This window comes from Varanus komodoensis, unplaced genomic scaffold (assembly GCF_004798865.1).
Source record: "Varanus komodoensis strain SLA01 unplaced genomic scaffold, ASM479886v1 scaffold1, whole genome shotgun sequence".
NCBI classification, from domain to species: Eukaryota; Metazoa; Chordata; class Lepidosauria; order Squamata; family Varanidae; genus Varanus; species Varanus komodoensis.
Genome location: NW_025335268.1, coordinates 74910390 through 74928280, shown reverse-complemented (window position 1 = coordinate 74928280; position 17891 = coordinate 74910390). Strand labels below are relative to the sequence as shown.

Sequence of the window (17891 nt, the reverse complement as noted above, 5' to 3'; positions counted from 1 at the left end):
CATGGTCGCCGCCAGCCGCCAGCCGCCGGACCGCCGCGCGTTGCGGGCTGCGGGCGAGGCGGGGCCGGGCCGGGCCGGGCCGGGCCGGGCAGGGCAGTCACGAGCCGCGACAGCTGCGGCCGGCGGGCGCGCTCGCATTAACCCTGTGCGGCCTGGCCAGGTGGGCGGCGAGATCCCGCTCCCCGCCGGCGCGCTAATTGGATTTGCCCGGCGCGCACGGTGGCTTGAGCCGCGCGCGCCGCCCGCCGCCGAGGCGGGGGACGGCGGCCTCCAGTGGCCCCCAGCGGCCTGCGGCGGGAGAGCCCCGGGCGGCGGGTGGCCGCCGGCGAGCGGGACCACCGGCCGCGCTCGGACAAGAAGCCGCCGCAGAGGAGGGGGCCGCACCTGCGCAGGAGCCCGGGCAGTTTCCCGGGGTTGCGCAGGCTGCCCGGTACTCGCGCGTAGGGTTGCCCAGAGCCACTGGAAGCCTCAGCTGAGATGCAGAGGTTCCAGCCTTGTTCAAGGGTCCAGCTTGAGGGCACCTGAGCATGTGAAGAGTGCAAGAGAAAGAAGCCTCAGAGACTTCCAGTTTCCCAGCCATGCAGAGGAATCGGGCGTCGCGTCCGAGGACTCCCGAGCGCCTAGGCTGCCGCGCGGAGATCTTTGCCAAGCGCCAGCACGTTTTGGAGCCTGCAGCCAGGACGGTGCCCCTCAGTCCCTGGCAAAGAAATGCAGGGCGGGGGGGGGGGGGTTGGGGGCCCCTAAAAATGGGGGCGGGGGAGGGGGGGGGGGGGGGGGGCCAGCAGGGGCCCCTCAGTCCAGCATTCGGACCGGCTTTTCCTCCATTCAGAGCAGGCAAGAGAAAACTTTACACTGTCTCTGCCTGCTCCTCACCCTGCCCATCACTACGAGGGTGAGGAGGCAGGTCATGCTGCCTGGAGCAGGATGCTGGGATTTGTAGTCGGGCACATCTGGAGGGTGCCGGATCACAAGAGGCTGCCCTAAAGCATTTCTGCTCCCGCCTGAGGATTATCAGGCTCCGGCAGCAGCTCATTTAGGTTAGGCGGGGGGGGGGGCTTACACCACTTGGGGGGCTTTGTGCAACCCCTGCTGTCCCCCGGTCTGGGCTGGCAGCTGCAGTCGCTCCAGGAGCAGGAGGGGGTTCGCACGCGAGACAATTAGCAGGCCTGAACAGGCAGGGTGCGTCTCTGGCGGAGCCGCAGTTCCGCTCGGACCCTGGGCAGCCCTCGCCTGGAGGGGCTGGGGGACTGGAAGCAGCTGGGCCTCGTTTTCCCATCCACCTGTGATCCTTGGCTTTCTCCTGGGTCCACACACGAGAGAGTGTGAGGGCATTTCCTGGTCGCGATGAGGAATGGCTGCCATGGAGCCTGGGAGCTGGAGGGGGAGGTGCTCCTTCCCCCCCCCCCGCCCTACATGTTTGGTCCGATCCAGTGGGGCCGTTCATTACCAGTGAGGTGGTGTGCAAACTGCCTCCTCGAACCTTGGACCCAGACGTCGCAGGCAACCCTGGTGGACCCACAGCTACTTCCAGGGTGGGTCAAACTCTGTCCTGGCCGTAGGTGCTCTGATCTAAGGCGCACCTTCTGCCAGCTTTCTGACAAGTGGGTCAGCCAGTTAACAGTAAGCCAGTGTGGCCTAGTGGTTGGAGCACTGGACTGGGGCTTGGGAGAGCTAGGATCGTGCTCCCACTTACTGGGTCACTTTGGGCCAGGCATGGACGCTCAGCCTAGCCTACCTCAGAGGGTTGTTGTGAGGATGGAATGGAGAGGAGCAGGTTCACGCAAGCCACCTTGGGCTCCTTGAAGGAAGGAAGGAAGGAGGGATCTCCGTGCAGTGAATGACTAAGGTAAGTGAGGCCATTGTGCTTTGCTGCCAGCATGAAAGCCACTCTGTGGATTTTTTCAGCTGAAGAGCAAGATAAGATGCTTTAAATGAACAGGGAAATGAACAGAAAGCCGGCCATGGATGGCAGCTGGACCAGTTCTCTTCCTCCTGGCTGGAAGCTTTCAAGAGCTCCCATAGTCCAGGTTTGCAGATTGGTAACCCAGCCTCTTTGGCCACCTCATGAGAAGGAAGGACTCCCCGGAGAAGAGCCTAAAGCTGGGAACAATAGATGGCAAAAGAAGGAGGGGGCAGCAGAGGATGAGGGGGCTGGATGGAGTCAGGGAAGCAGTCAACCTGAGTTTAAGTGGACTCTGGGGGATGGTGGAGGACAGGAAGGCCTGGAGGAATGTGGTCCTCGGGGTCCTGATGGGTCAGACACGACTTCGCGACTAAGAACGGCAACAACAACCCAGCCTCAGGACGCTTCTGACAGCAAGCTTTAGTGTGCGACAGGTTGTGAGCAGGAGAATCCATCCAGTGAGGAACCTGTGACGGCGGCACTCGTTTTAGCCCAGTGGGAGCTGGTTCCCAGGGGTTCCCTGTCCTCCTCCTGCACCCACAGAGGTGGCGCCCCCCTCGGGGTGCTTGCGCTGCTCGTGAGCCAGGTGGAGGACCACCGGGCATCACTTCATTGCTCTGCCGGCTTCTCTGGATGTCGGGCTGCAGCCCCCCCACCCCGCTTCCACCAGGACTCCCCCTGAGCTGCAGAAGTGGTCTTCTCTTGCAGCCCTCAGCCTTGGCGCCCCCGCCAACCCGCCTCCTCTTCCAGGTCGGGTGCAGGACCCGAAGCATGCCCTTAGTGATGCTGGAATTTGGGAGCAGGGGGCCCGGGCCCGGGCCCTGCCCTGGGCCGTCCCTTCTGCTGCCGCTGCCAGAGGCAAGGGTCAGCTCTGGGCTGGCCACTGGAAGGCGGGGGGGGGTGGCGGTGCCCCTGATGCGGAGGCGCACCCGGCAGCCGGCAGGGCCAGTGGCCTCGCCCCTCAGACTGACGCCGAGCGCGGCTAAGAGGCTTTGCGGCAAAGCGGATTGAGGCCTCCCTGCCGCTGGAGGCTCGGCGAGGGTGGAAGCGCCCCTGCTCCGGAGGGTCCGACGCAGGTCAGCGTGTTTGTGGGGAGGGGGAGGGGCGCGTTTCCTTGCAGCATCCCCTGCCGAGAGGCGGAAACGCAGCAGCCCCCCTCCCCCTGGAGAGCCCCCCCCCGCCTTTTCAGTCTCTTCTCCAAAATGCTGGCCGGGGGCCCGGGGGTGCAACACCCCAGGTGGACGGGCAGCGGGGCTGCGTGGCCCAGCGTGGAACAAGCAGCTCCCTCGCTCTGGAGCGCGCACGTGTGCCAGCCATGCACTTCCACGCACCTGCCCCGTCCGCGCCGCGGGGTGCCGCTGCAGGGCGCCAGGCGGGGAGGTGCGGGGTCTGCTGGGACCGGCTGGGCTGCAAGGAGCAACAGTCCCCCAGATCTGGAAGCGGGAATAGCGAAAAGCATTCGGGCACCTGAAAGACCGCCGTGTCTTGGGGCGTCAGCCCCCGTGGACAGGTCTGCCTCACTGCAGTGGCAGTGCCACGCGAGCCAATGCCGCGCCATGGCTCCAGCGCACCCCAAGAGGCTGGCCTGCTTTGCTCGCTGCCACGCCGTGCGAGTGAGGGGGTGAGACGCGGCGCTTCATCCCCCGGGGATTTGTCTGCAGCTGGGCAGCGCTCCCGCGCGCCCTCGGAGCCCCGGAATCGCAGCCGCCACTCTGCATCCCAAGCCTCGCCGCGAACTGCTCTTTTCCGCATGAATCCCACGTGCTCCAGGGGGTCTTGAGGGGGGGAACTAAGCTCAGTGGCTTCCTAGTCAAATTTGACTGATTTAAATACTAGCGGGCGAATCCGTGCAAGTTGGATTTCAGCTGCACGGACCTTCCCCAACGTGGTGCCCGCCAGATGTGCAGGACCATGGCTCCCCTCGTGCTCGGTCAGCACAGCAGGCGAAAGCAGCCCCTCTGCCAAGCGCGTACACATGGCCGGAAGTCCCCCAGAGGCTCAGTCCCTGGAACAGGCACGATGCCGGCTGGAGCCGGGGGTCAGACTAGATGGCCCAGGATCCCCTTCTGACTCGCTCTGTTTCTGTGTTAGTGCATCAGTGGATCAGGTGGAGTGGAGAAGAGCACGAGAAGGGAAGGGAAATGGGGCAAGCAAGCCAAAGCATTCTGGGAACCGGGCATTTCAGACTAGGTTAATTAACCTGGCCTAAACAGCACCTGAGAGACGGGTTGAAAGAGCAGAGACAGATGAGCTGGCAAAAGATGGTCAGGTCCAGTATTATTATTATTTATTTATTTATTTATTTATTTATTAAAACATTTGTATGCCGCCCCATTCGCCGAAGCCTCGGGGCGGCTTACAAGCCAAGGCCCATCTCTGTCTGGGCTTCATGCATGCGGGGAACCTGCGTGTTATCCCTCCCCAGGAGACACGGAACCCTTGATGCCAAAGGTGGATGGCGCTGTGGGTGGGTATGAGCTCCCCGTTCCTCATTCTTACAGGAGCTCAGCCCACAAACTGAATCAGCTGCTAAAATGCCTCCATTCTCCCCACCCCCAAAGTGTCCGACTGCCGCATACCATGTATCAGCGCGATTGGGAGTGGGGGGACATCCCCTGCAGAAGAAACACTCCTTCCCTCCCGTCCAACAATAGTTGACTTCGGGCTACCGAAGTCTGTTTTGGGGAGCAGGGGGACATGAGGTCATAAGGTCAGGCCTTGAGCCATTCTGAACTTCAGCACACATTGCTCTGGTAACCTCCCACTTACTACTGCAATGCACTCTGTGTGGGGCTGCCCTTGAAGACTGTTCAGAAGCTGCAGCTTCTGCAAAATGCGGCAGCCGGATTAATCATTGCATCCAGAAGGTCCAGACATGAGACCCATCTGGCCCACCTGCACTGGATGCTCCCAAGCCCAATTCAAGGTGCTGGCATTAACCCATGAAGCCGTACATATCTTGCAACTACACTCTCCGATGGAACCCCTTTCCTGGCCCAAATCTCCTCTGTTCAGCAACTGAGGCTGTCCTCCAAGTGCCACATCCAAGGGAGCCTTGGAGGGTGGCAACAAAGAAGGCCTTCTCTGTGGTGGCCCCGGTTCTGAAACGATCTCCCCATTGAAGGCCGCCTTCTACCACTGGGTTAAGAGTCCTCTCTGCTCCTTGGCATAATGGCATAAGAGAGGACCACACTACTGTGCTAATTGCAATATGTTTTATTGAAATTGCTGTTTAAATTACTTTAAATATTGCACATTGGGAATTTATGCCATAGTTTATTGTATTTGTTTTAGATATTATATTTTATTAATTAATTTATTGGTATTCTTACTATCATTGTACCTGTCTTATGATTTACTCTGACCTTCCAGGCTGGGGGTGGGGGTAGGCTTTTGGGTGGGATGGAAAGGAAATGACTGAATATGTAAATACTGAGGAACTGGGAACCAGCAACCTTGAGGTTTGCCCTGGAAGGGTGGGGACAACTTGCACCCATGTCTTTAATAAGGGCAAGTGCCTAGTCCTCCACCTAGGAAAAAGAAACCGATTGCATTGATACAAGATGGGGAACATGTGGCTCAACCGAACTGGAAAAAAAATATCGGAGTAATTGTGGACAACAGGCTAAATATGAGCCAACAATGCGATGCAGCTGCCAAAAGGGCAAACACATTTTGGGATGGATCAATTGCTTCCAAATCAGGAGAAGTAGTAGTTCCCCTACATTCCTCACTAGTCAGACCCCATCTGGAATACTGTGTCCAGTTCTGAGCACCAAGATTTAAGAAAGAGGTAGAAAAATTAGGAAGGGTCCAGAGGAGGGCAACAAAAATGATCCAGGGTTTGGAAACGCTGCCCTGTGAGGAGGGACTGGGAGAACTGGGCATGTTCAGCTTTGGGAAGAGACGACTGAGGGGGGACAGGATATCCCTCTATAAGCACCTCAAGGGCTGCCACAAAGAGGAAGGTCAAGATCTCTCCTTGCTGATCCCAGAGTGCAGGACACGGAAGAATCAGCTCAAGTTGCGACAACCCAGATTCAGGTCGGACATCAGGAAGAGCTTCCTCACCGTCAGAGCAATGCAGCAGTGGAACCAGCTGCCCGGAGAGGAGGGGGCTCTCCCCCACTGGAGGCATTCAGGAAGAACCTGGGCAGCCCCCTGGGTGGGGTGGGGTGGGGTGGGGTGGCTTGGTGTCCTGCAAGGGCAGGGGGCTGGACCCAAAGGCCTTCTTGGCCCACTCCCACTCTGCCATTCCACGATGGCATGAGCCACGAGGGGGCAGCAGCGTTCCAACTAACTGTGGCGAGCCAAGAGGGCTGTGGGGCTGGGGCCGCTGTGGAGGGTGGGGCGCGGGTTGGAGGCCAGGGCGCGGGAACCCCTGGGAACCTCTTTCAAGGGCAGATGGGGCTGCAGGCAACGGGACCCGGGCCGAATTCATGTTCTATCACATTTATAACCTACCATTCTTCCTCTTGCAAAGAACTCGAATAAAACACCGGCGTGCTTTGGATGAAAATGTTTGCATCCTGCTGCCTAAGCCGTAGGAGACACCCTTCGACATCTTGGGACATGCGCAGAGTGCAGATGGTAAACCCACGGGCCGGACTAGGACCCCGGGCACTCTGCCTCTTGCTCATGCAGATGAGGGTCTTCTGGGCAGTCAAGTCTGCACTCGTCCCACATTCCGGGCCACGGCAGCATAAATCAAGCCTCAGTCCACAGCGGAGAAAGCCAGGGCCGGCGCTTCCTCTGAGCATGCATTCCTCCGGCAAGCATGTGCATGCTCAGAGACAGGGCGCCAGGGGCCTGGGAGGGTGTGCTGCGCCACAGAGTTTGGTTGAACCCCCGTCAGGCGACATGGAAACGGGCTCAGACTCAAGTCCAAACGGATTCGGGGGCCATCCCCTCTCCGGCTTGGCTCTGAATCTCGATTCAGAAATCCAAAACTTCATGGCTGTGTTCGGCTACGATCGATCGGCAATCAACAAACAGCTGTGCGCTTGAAGCTTTTCAGAAATGTTTGTCAGAATCCCTGAACCATCGCAGGCAAGGCAGTCCCATATGAACAGAATTTGCCCGCCAAGTACCTGGCCGGTGGGTGCGGGGCCTTTGCCTGTATGTTCGGATAGACAGATAATTACCGGAAGCTTAAATACCCGTTTTACTGCTTAGCACAATGTGGATGAAATTTACAGAGATAGTTTTTCCGTCTGGTGGAACCAAACTCACGTGTGCAGTGGGCAAGAGTGTTGGATTGGGACGTGGGAGGCGCTTGGCCACGAAGCTCACCCTGCTGGACTCTGGGCCAGACTCTCAGCCTATCCTACTCCACAGGGTTGTTGTGAGGACAACATGGAAAGGAACAGAAGGTTGCTCGGTGGAAGGAAGATGGGCAGGAGGCACCGCATCCCCTCCTTCCTGGGATCCCCCCCTCCTGCCCCACATGGGTTCCTTTCAGGTACCAGGTGGGTAAACCAGGCAAGAAATCCGCCAGGTTTCCCATTAAGTAGGTCCAAGCAGTTTTGTGAGTTTCTCCAAAAAGAACACACTTCCTCATCCAGGGCTTTACCTCTGCGAGTGACCAGCATGAAAAGGGCAGGCAACAGAGATGGCCCTTACTAAGAAACCTTCAAAACAGCATTTTATGAACTAGGAATATCCAAATATCTGTCAAACTTATGTGTGACTCAAAAAAGATTAAGCGAGTCACTTCTTCTTCTGTGCATGGATTTTAAAAATTATATTTCATGGAGGGACATTGGCACGAAACTGACAAAACATTTGGACCTGGCACCACAGCAATTGCGGAGCCTCGGTGTGTGTGCATCTGTGTGTAAGTGGGGGGGGGGGGGAGGGGGGAATGATAAGATCTGAGTTGCGGGAGGGATCCTGTTATGTCTCTTTTATACCCAAACCACACAGCTTAGAACAGCCCCTCGCCCTGGCGCCCTTCGCGCACCGCAGCACGGGCGGGGCCTGCTGGGGATTGCAGTCCAGCACACCTGGAGGGCGCCAGGTCGGGGAGGGCGGGCGCAGAGGTGCCTCCCGCTCTCCCGCAGCCGGGCTCCCCCGGCCCCTCCGCCCGGAACTGGGGAGCAGCGCAGCGGCAGCACCGCCGCGGCTTCGCCCCGTCCCCGACGGCCCTCCTGCTCCATCTCGCCCGCTCCGTCTCGGGTTTTCGCTCGGGCCCCGAGGAGCGGCTCCAGCCGCCGCGTCTCCCTCGCCGCCCCGGCTTTGGGGGGGGGGGCCGGGGGGGCGGCCCGGACGGCGTGGGGGGCGCGGAGAGAGAGCCCAGGAAGGAGGGGACGGGCGCGCCTTCCTGCCTGCCTGCCTGCCTGCCTTCCTTCCTTCCGCCGCGCCCGCGCCTCCGGTGGGGCGACGCTTTGGCGGCGCGCGAGCGAGCAGGCGGCGCACGGACGCGCGCTCGGGCACGGCCGGGGGCTTCCCGCGCCGCTGGCCGGGCCGGGACGGGGCGGGCCCGCCGCCCCGTCGGCTTCCGCGGCTCCGATGCGCTGGGCGGCCGCGCGGCTCCGCAGCCATGCCCGGGCGCTGGCGACTCTACGCGCTGCAGTGCGCGGCGCTGGCCCTCCAGTGCGCCTGGCGCAGCGGCCTCGGCGCCGCCGCGGAGAGCCCGGCGCCCTATTACGGCGACAACGGTGAGTGGCCGGCCGGGCGGGCCGCCCCGGGGGCTGTTGCGGAGCCAGCCGCGGGGCCCGCGCAAGGAACGCTGCGGGCGGAGGCGCTGCGGGACGGGGCGCTGGCGGGGCGCGCGCGCGCGTCTGGCTGGAGGGGGCCGGGCCGGGCCGGTGCGCCGGAGGGAGAGCCTGGGGGGAGTCATGCCCGCGGCCGCGGACTGGCGCGCTCCCCTTCACGCCCCCCCCCGCCAGAAGAACCCCTGAAAAGAACGGCGGCGGCCGCTGGGCAAAACTCCCCCTTCCCTGGACCAGCAAAAGGACATCCAGAACTCGCCGAGAGCGGCTTTTCGCTGGCGCCACTGTGTGCAGGCTTCGCAGTTACGCAGAGCTCCTCCTCGATGGCCCGGGAGCTCCCTTCTGGCTCGCCGTGCTGCCGTAATAAGCCCGTTGCCCTAGAACAGCCGCACCAGAACCTCCTCCGTTGCCTCTGCCCCCCTCCCCGAAGGAAGGGCGCGTTGCAGCCGAAGCGTGGCAGTTTGAGGCCCAGCGATGCAAGGGAGGGAATGAAGCACCGGCAGAACATTCCCGCCGAAGCGGACGAGGCACGGAACGGCTTCAGGGCGGCTGGGTCGTGCCCCCAGCGAGTAGATTTAGCGCCTGGCCACGGGGTGCTTCTCAGGTGGGGCGACCCTCGCCGGGACGCTTGTGCCCCCAAGATGAGCCATGAACTAGGGCAGATGCACCACTCTTGCTTATTCTCAAGGGAAGGGCCTTCCGCATATGCTCAGATGCACTCTTTGCACGCTCCACTGCCTCTGACAGTGGGAAGTGGCACCTCTGACTGCCCGGCGATTCGGATGACTGGACTTGCCCCGCCAGATCAAAGCAAAGCCCCTTCAGCGAGACGTTCTGCCTCCAGGCACGCAGGTGCCCTGGCACACCTCAAGGTGACGGACACCAGCCTTCAGTGCTCTGAGATATAGTACCCCTGCTTGTGGAGGTTTCATTTCCTAACATGCTTAATCTATGGCGGTTCTTAAAACCATCAAAGGAGCAGGCGAGGAGCTGCGGGGAAAAGCAAGGCCCCCAGCCTTGTGCTTCTCTTGTGCAGGGAGGGGCACCCTCCCCCCCCCAGGGCCCCCGCCTGCAGGTACCCTCTTTTCTCAGCACGCACATGGCCGGAAGTGTGTGACGTCTAGTTCTGTGCAGAAGCTGGGGCTCCCCAGCCCCCCCCCCCGCACACATCCTGCTGCAGTGAGTTCCATCCATTTTGCAGAGACGTCCCTTCTTTTGTCTCTCTGGAATCCATGGCTGATAAAGTTCACTGGATTATGTGGCGTCTCGGGAGGGAGAGCAGCAGGTGCCCTGTGTGCTCTTACACCTGAGAGGCCTGCCTGCGTGCGGAAGGTGCTGGGGGTCCGGGGGAGTCCTCATTCCTGCCCTCGAATGCCTGGGCTGCCTTGCACAAGCGGGCCCTTCGCTCCAGAGCAAACCGGAGCCCCAGAGAGGACCGGCGTGCCGAGAGCGACTTCGCCAAGGGCGGACCGAGCATCCCCGCCGGCCCCGTGAACGGTGGCATCCATGAGCGCCTCCGCCAATTTGGCCGAGACCCCCATCTTTTCCTAACTGGCATGAGGGTGGAGCTTGGGTGCAGCACATCTGGGTGGCGCCCGGCTGGAGAAGCCCGCCCCACGTGTGGCCCTCTGCCAGTCCTTGTGCCGGCCTCAGGCCAGGCCGGCTTCCAGTCTGTTTCTGAGCACGGTTCGAAGAACTGGGGGCGCCTTCGGAGCCCAGAGCGGCTTGGAGCAGAGACCGAGAGCTCTGCCCTTGGTTGAGCGGCAGCCGGAGAGCTCGTCCAAGCCAGACGGGGCTCCGTGAGCTGGGAAACGGAGCAGTCCGGAGAGTGGGGTGCAGTCTGGGGGCGCTACGCTCATCCCTTCCGGCCCGCATTCCAGTTTGTGCATTTTGGCTGCAGGGAGGGGCTTTATGAGTGAACGTTAAAAAGCGAGTGTCTCGCAAAGGCTGCGCTTGCAAGGAGGCTCTTTTCGATGCTCCGGGACTGCGAGGCCTCTCGCCCCATGGCATTTCCCGGGTGCAAATGCACAGGCCACAGCGGGCCGCCTGGTGACCTCCGGCTGCCTGGGACTACTGTCTCCATCTTCCCTCGTTACGTCGGGTGGGGCCTGCAGAATTCACGCCCCACCGCTGCTCGATGCATGCTCTGCAGCGGTGCATGGTGCATATGCGCTTGCCGTGTGCATGGCATGGCACGGGCCTGCAAGCAACAGGAACAGTTCGAGACGTGTGGGAACATTTGCCGATCCCTCGGGTTGACGCCTGAATTGACATGTCCAGGCCGAAGGCCGGGCTGTCGGCGTGACGCCCTTGCAGGCAGGCGGCTCCGTCAGTTTGTGCAGCTCCATGCGCTGGCGGTGCTCTCTCGATCGGCTCGGGAAGGCTTGGCCGGGACCAAGCGCAAACCGCTGCCTGGGACCCTTTCCCAGAAAGTCCCTCCGAGAGCCGGCTTAATTAGGAGCGGCTGGTGCTGCTCCAGCGCAGCTGCGGGGGGGGGGGGCGGGGGGGGGGGGGGGGGAGGCTGGGGGGGAGAGGAGGAATGTGCGTGTGGAGCGGGCCAGCTGGCCGCTCAGGCAGGGGTGGCCTGTGGAGGAGGCAGTCCTTGCTTTGAGTCTGGAAAGGAAAGAGCACGTGTCCCTTAGCAGCGGTCCCAGCGCCCCGGCTGGGCCAGGCCAGGCCAGGCCATGGAGTAAAGACCCCCCTCCCCCCCAGCAGGAGCCGCCCTTTCCCTGGGAAGTTTCCTGTGCTTTGGGCAAATGCAGAAATTCAGCCAGTGAAGATTTGCCTGGCCAAAGTCAACCCTGTCCCTGTTTGACTTCGGCCTGTCAGCCTGCGGGGGAGGCCAGGGGGCCCTGCCGGGTCTCCAAAGCAGGCGTTGGGTCTGACGGCACGTGGTTCCGTGGGCAGCCTGGAGAGCGTTCCCGTGGCCGAACAGCCGGCTAGTGGCCCTCCCGGAAGCCGCGGGAGGCCAGCGTGGCTGCAGTCCCATGGACCTGCCCTCCTTTCCACTCCCCCTTGATCCCGGACCAAGCACCGGCTCCAGCCGCTGCAGGGTGGCCCCGGCCGGCCCCTCAGCACCTGCTTGCCTGCCGAAAGCCCCCAGTCCTGCCCAAGAAGAGGGGGTCCCCCTGCCCTCCTGGGGTGCGGGGCGGCCCCCAGTGGCCCCTACTGCATCAGAGGCACCCGCAGACTGAAGGCGAGGGCAGCATCTCAGGCTGGGCCAAATCCAGCCGGGTCGCCCCAGCCTGCTTCCCAGCCTGGACTCCTTTTCCCGAGTGCCGGTCACTTCCTGGTTTCCCAGCCCTGCCCAAACCTCCCCTTTCTAAGGGGCTGCAGAGACCGAGAGTTGAGCCGGCAAGCGGCTGGCCAGAACCGCTGCTCTGGTCTGCTGGCACCGCAGCGTCACCCTTCAATTAAAGGAAAATAGAAAACACGCTGCAGTTTCATTGTCTAAATATTTCTGCTGTTGTCCTTTCAGCTAAGGAAAAGGTTAAGTGTTGAGAGTCCAAGATATGAGTGTCTAGACGGGCCTGGAGGATCCGGACCCACCCCAGCGCCCCCCAGCTCCCCTCCCACTGTTCCATCCCTCTCTTCTTGTCTCACGGCTTCGGGAACTCGGCACATGCTTCCCTCCCACTCCCGTCGTCAGAGCAACCCCGTGAGACGGGCTGTGCAGCAGAAGCAGTGCCGAGCCCCATTTGGGGCTGTGGTCCCTTTCAGAGGAGCCTCTGGATGGGGGGTGAAGGGCGAAGGGGGCCCCATGAAAGTAGGGCTGGCTTCTTTCCTGTGGAAGCTCTTCTGCCGGGGCGACGACCAGAGGGGCATTTCTGCCTTTAAGAGTGGGGGAAACCGGAGAAGCCAGGAGACCGCCGCGCGATCAGTGGTTGGGGGAGGAGGGGGCCTGTGGGGGGGTGGCTTCTGGGGACCCCTGGCTGGCTGCTCTGGGCCCCAGGGGGGCCGGGCCCCGTGCCGCTGCGCCGGCTGAGTCCCGCTCTTGCCTTGCAGTCATTGACCTCCTGGAGGCCCTGAACGTCACCCGCTCCGTCACGGGAGTCACCCGGGCCAAGGGGCCCGATCCAGGCGTGCCGGCCTGGAAGTTCCGCCAGAGGGTGCCGCACCTCACCCTCCCCTGGGACTACTCCGTCTACTTGCTGTCCACCGTGCAGGGCGCGCTCGGATTCCACTTCGTGGCCCGCCAGAGCCGCGGCTCGGAGGGGACCCTCGTCTCCCTGGTGTCGCCGGCCGCCTCCCAGCGCGACGGGCGGCCCCTGCTGCGCCTGGTCTCCAGCGTGCGGGCCGGCCGGCTCTGGCTGGAGTACCGCACGGTCCACAACATGGAGCCCGCCTCCCTGACCTTCCCGGGGAGCAACCCCTTCGCCCACGGCCGCTGGACCCGCCTGGCGCTCAACCTGGAGCCCCAGCGCGTCTCGCTCTTCGTGGAGTGCCAGGAGCCCATCGTCTTCGAGAAGGACGGTGGGGAGGAGATGCTGAGCCTCATCCTGCCGCTGGACCTGCAGATCACCTTCGCCAGCCTGGCCGGAGACAAAGCCAGCAAGTTCCTGGTAAGGCGGCAGCTGCCCCGAAGCAGAGGGTGCTCGGCAAGCGTCCAGGCACCCGCTGGATCTCCCGCTGGCTTGGGTCGGGGCACAGAGTAGACCTCCGGAGGCTTGGGACTGGGCTTGAGTCCCCGCGTTCCGAGCCGTCGGCCATGCCAGCAGCAGCGTCTAGGAACAGAAGGCCTGGACGTCCCCAGACTGGCAGCCTCCACACAGAACACAGAAACGGAGCGAGCCGGAAGGGGTCTCCCGGGCCATCTAGTCTGACCCCCGGCTCCGGCTGGCTCCGCTCGCAACATGCCCACCATGCTGCCTGGCAGTGATGGGAACTGCAGTCGAATCCATCTGGAAAGCGCTGTGTTGGGGAAAGGCCGTTCGGCCCTTGCCTGTGAGCCCCGAGGACGACGGCCCTTTGGGTTGGGCCGCAAGCCCATCCTCTTCCCACAGCGGTTGCGGCATCCTGTGCCAGCGAAATGTGGAGTGGCGAGGTGCCCGAGACGGTGCCTGCAGGCCACCCCGGCGGAGGGTGCCAGGCCTGGGGCAGGGGCACCCCCACAGTCCTGCTCAGCTGCCAGGTGCGCCCAGTCCTTGGAGCATCTGGCCGACAGTCCCACTGGCCCGGGCCCCATCGCAGCCCCCCTGTGCCTTTGGGGGTGTGCGGCGAAGGTGCGGGGTCCGCTCAGCACCGTGTGTGCAGCGGGGGGGTTGAAACCGCCCTGTGGGGCCTAAGGGCACATCGTGACCCTGGAGCGCCTCGCCCCTTGCACCTTCGTGGCACATGGCTGAGGCTTGGTGGAGACAGAGTAAAAGGTCAGGCGAGGTCAGAATGGGGAGGGGGCTGGCCAGGTGCCGAGCGCCCAGCAGGAGGCCGACAATGGCGGCTCGGAGGCAGGAGGAGCCCAGAAAGGCGGCTTCCATCTAGCTGGCACACCCCAGTGCAAACTGCCCCCCCGGGCTCCTTGGGGGCCCCATGTTTGCCCAGGGGCTGCATCAGATCGCCTCAGCCCTGCCCCACTTCAGGGAAGAGCAGCAGCTGGGGCCCCGGACCGGAGGTCCTCGGTGCTCCCCAGCCGCCCCGCTGCTGCTGCTCGGTGACCCGTGCCTCCTTCTGCAGGGCTACTGGCAGACGGCGGAGATCTCCCCCAGCGGCTTCCCGCACCGCCCCTGGCACTGCGAGAACCTGCCAGGTAAGAGGCGCCACCTGCAGGACGCGCGCTGGCGCATCGCGGGCCGCCCTCGCCCCGGGGGAGGGCCGCACGCTGCATCCCGATGGGACGGGGCCGCTGGGGCGGGCTCGGGGATCAAAGCAGCCCCGGCCCTGGGAAAATGCTGCCCCGCCGAGGCGCTGGCGTGTCTGAGAGCAAGCCCAGCTGGCCAGATGGTCCCTGCCGCGGGCAGGCGCTTGGCTGGCAGCCAGGTGGGCGGCGTCTGGGAGACCGGCTGGGCCGCAGGCCCCAGAGAGCGGGGAGCACCAGGCGGGGCAGGAATGGGGCGCCGCTGAAGCCCTCGAATGCAGCTCGGAGGCTTCCGGGCGATCCTTTTACCAGACACTCAGTGGCAGCGCTGCGGGAAGCGGCGGAACTTCCCAGCGTGGCCTCGGCTTCATTCTCCGTAGTAGCGCCGCACAGACCTCTTTTCCAACCTGGCGCCCTCCAAATGCTTTGGACTGCAAGTCCCAGCATGCCCAAGCCCAGCCAGATGGGAACTGATTGTGCGTGGGGGCTGGTGACGGGGCGTTTTCTGCATGAACGGGCCCCCAGAGACTTGTGGCCTCGCGGGATCCTGGCAAGAAACCTGCCATCCCAGAGATGGCCCCCTCTCCCCCCCGCTTCACCATCAGGGGTCTGCCCCGCCTGCTCCTTCTAGCCGGGACCTTCCAAGCTTTGCATCGAGTGAGCCCACTCGGAGGTCACTCGGAAAGGATCAGCGGGGAGTGGGGGTGTCCCGGAGCAAGTCACCGTGGTGCAAACCGCAGGGCCAGCGCTGGCTTCCTTTCTCCCTGCCTTGGCCCATGGGGGCGTCCATACAGAGCCAAGCAGCCTCTGCTGTGCACTTGTGAATCCTCACGCACGGGGGTCCGCTGGTGCCTCACGCTCGGGCGGCTCTCCGTCTCTCGTGCTTCGCCGCCATCGTAGCCTCTCCCCCCGCGGTGGAAGTCTGGCCCCTGGAGAAAGGGCCGCGTTTGGCTTGTTTGCACAGTCCTGCCGTACCACCCGTAACGGTCACGGCGTGGGAGAGACAGGAGGGGAGGCAGAGCAGCTCCCTGGAAGAGCAGGGGAGTAGACGAGCCGCCCTTAATCCCACCAGGAATCCAGAAGCAGAGGCCTCATGTAACCAACAGGTTAAATGTCTCTTGTAGGAAGGCCCGTGACCTTGTCTTGCTCTCGGCCGCTGGTGGCCGGAACGTGGCTTTGCTCGCTGCCAGCGTGGCCCAAAGCCAAAGCTAGGCAGGGGTCGGATGAGGCGGAGAGCGGCAGGGTCCTCCCCCCCGTCCTTTTGCGAGGAAGCATACATCGCGCGGTCCCGATGAGATGCCACAGGGCGGCCCTGGTGTCGGACAGCTGCTCGAGCCACCGCTCGGTCCCCGCAGGGGTCCGTCTTGTTACGTGGCCGTTTGAGCCTGGCAAAAGGCACAGGAGAGCCGCTGGAACTCGGGCTTCCCACGGCTGGGGGAAGCGGGGAACCGTGGGGCCCTTTTCTGTCAACACACGTGAGGGGGTGTCACACGCAGGTGGGGAGAGGCCTGTTCTCCCCTGCAGAGGAAGGCAGGATGCGCTCCAACAGACCAAGCTCAGGGAACCAAGGCTCAGTCTGGATGCCAGGAAGCACTTACTCACAGTCAGGACCCCGAGGGTGTGGAATGGGCTCCCACGGGGGGTCGTTGAGGCCCCGTCGGTGAGGGTGTTCAAGGACAGGCTGGACGTGCACATGGTGGGCATGTCGTGAGCGGAGCCAGCTGGAGTCGGGGGTCAGACTAGATGGCCCGGGAGGCCCCTTCTGGCTCGCCGTTTCTGTGTTTCTGCAATTGCACCTTAGAGCTCATGCCTCTGCCAGTCCTATAGAACTGCCAAGCTCTTGCTACCCTTATACACATTTTGGTGCCACCGCACTTGCAATGTCATGTTCGGTTCTGGTCACCGTACCTGAGAAAGGACTTTGCTCAGCAGGGAAAAGGGGCAGAGAAGGGCAGGGGCTGGGGCGGCTTCCCCATGAGCAGCGGCTGCAACACCTGGGACGGTTCAGCTTAGGAAGAAGAGGAGGGGAGAGACGATGGGCCTTTGTTTATTTACAGTTTTACAGACCATCACAAGAGCGACATGGCTCTCTGGGTGGTTTGCCCGGTCAAAAAGATGTTTAAAATAATTCACGGTGAGGCCAGTGGTGATGGAGATGGTTCTCTCTCTCCCCCACAAGACTTGAGCCCAGAGTCCTCTCATGAAGCTGGTTCTAGTGGGGGGTGGAGGAGATGAAAGGAAGGCCTTCTTCACGCAGCCTCTAAACGCCACGGGGAGGGGTGATGGCTGCCGTCTGTGACTTAACGAGGGGAGGGCAAAATTTGCAAGCGAGAAGGCTCTCCGAGGCCACCAGCCTTGCTGGCCACGGCCCCCCCCTTCACCAGAGGAGGGGGCCGGGGGGACGTCCTGGCCTCGTGCAGCTGGGGGACCCTGTGGGCCGCTGGTTTGCCTCCGCGTGTGCAGAGGGGTGCACCTTGGGACCAGCAGGGCCACTGGGATGCTCTTATCAGCCTTCCGCAACCTGGTGTCCCGCAGGACTGTGGAACCACAGCTCCCACGCTTGCCAGTCGGGATGGGAATCGCAGGCCAACAGGCCTGGAGGGCCTGGATTAAAGAGGAGTGCTTTAAATTGCAAAACCAGAGTGCAGACACAGCTTCTAATAGGATTAGATGGAAAATGGTGCAGTTAATCAAGAAGATTAATTTCCGTCCAAACCGTTTTTGGGACAGTTTGCCAAGTTGAGGGACCTTGTGGGACAAGGCGCAAACGAGCAAGGGAACAGGTCTCCAGCTCAGCCCTGTTTGCCTGAGCATGTCCCTCGATAGCTGCAAAGACAGCTCCAAACGGGCCCTTTTGGGGAGCGGGGGCTTGTCTTGGGCGTTTGTGGTCCGAAAGTGCCTGGCAGTTGATTCCCTCAGCATACCTGCCCTTGGGCAATGGGGGGGGGGCTTGGAAATTCCAGGTGTTGCTGGAGGAAATCGGAGCATTCCCCTGCAGTGGGGGGAAGGTGAGCAGACGCAAGCACCTCGCGCAGCAAGTCCCACGGGGGGACCCACGGCCCAGGTAGGCCAGTGGGGTCCCTCACCGATTGGCAGCTGGCTAGGATTTGGGGGGAGCCTTTCGCAGCCTTACACCCCAGACTCAGCCTGAGACTTCCTGCCTGCAAGACGGGTGCTCTGCCACCAGGCTGCCTGGCCCCTTCCCCTATTCAAGTGCTCCAGTTTAAAGGGTCAGGTAGCAGGTGATGGAAAAGACCCATTTCTGCCTGAACCCTCAAGAGGCACTGCCAGTCGGAGGAGGCAGGATTGGGCTGGGGGGGGGGGGGAACGCCAGATCAGCCTCCAGCGCTCCTGTGAGTCCAGAGAAAAGCCCCCACACTGGCTGTCCAAGGATTGCTTTCGACAGGCGCAGAGTTCTCCAAGGCTGTAAAGGAAAACCCCCTCCCATCAGCAGCAACAGGGCGACCTTGTCCGGAGGCCTCAC

The 17891-nt window shown here is 62.6% G+C and overlaps 1 protein-coding gene across 1 annotated transcript in view; it reads left to right on the top strand.

The window, feature by feature from the left end:
• The first annotated feature begins 8444 nt into the window (after window positions 1-8444).
• Window positions 8445-17891, top strand: part of LOC123023651 (kielin cysteine rich BMP regulator) — a 46817-nt gene continuing 37370 nt past the window's right edge. The window contains exons 1-5 of the mRNA XM_044430558.1: window positions 8445-8562; window positions 8911-9220; window positions 10028-10113; window positions 12622-13178; window positions 14287-14359. Of these exons, the coding sequence (XP_044286493.1) occupies window positions 8445-8562; window positions 8911-9220; window positions 10028-10113; window positions 12622-13178; window positions 14287-14359 (1144 nt within the window). The remainder of the gene's footprint in view (window positions 8563-8910; window positions 9221-10027; window positions 10114-12621; window positions 13179-14286; window positions 14360-17891) is intronic.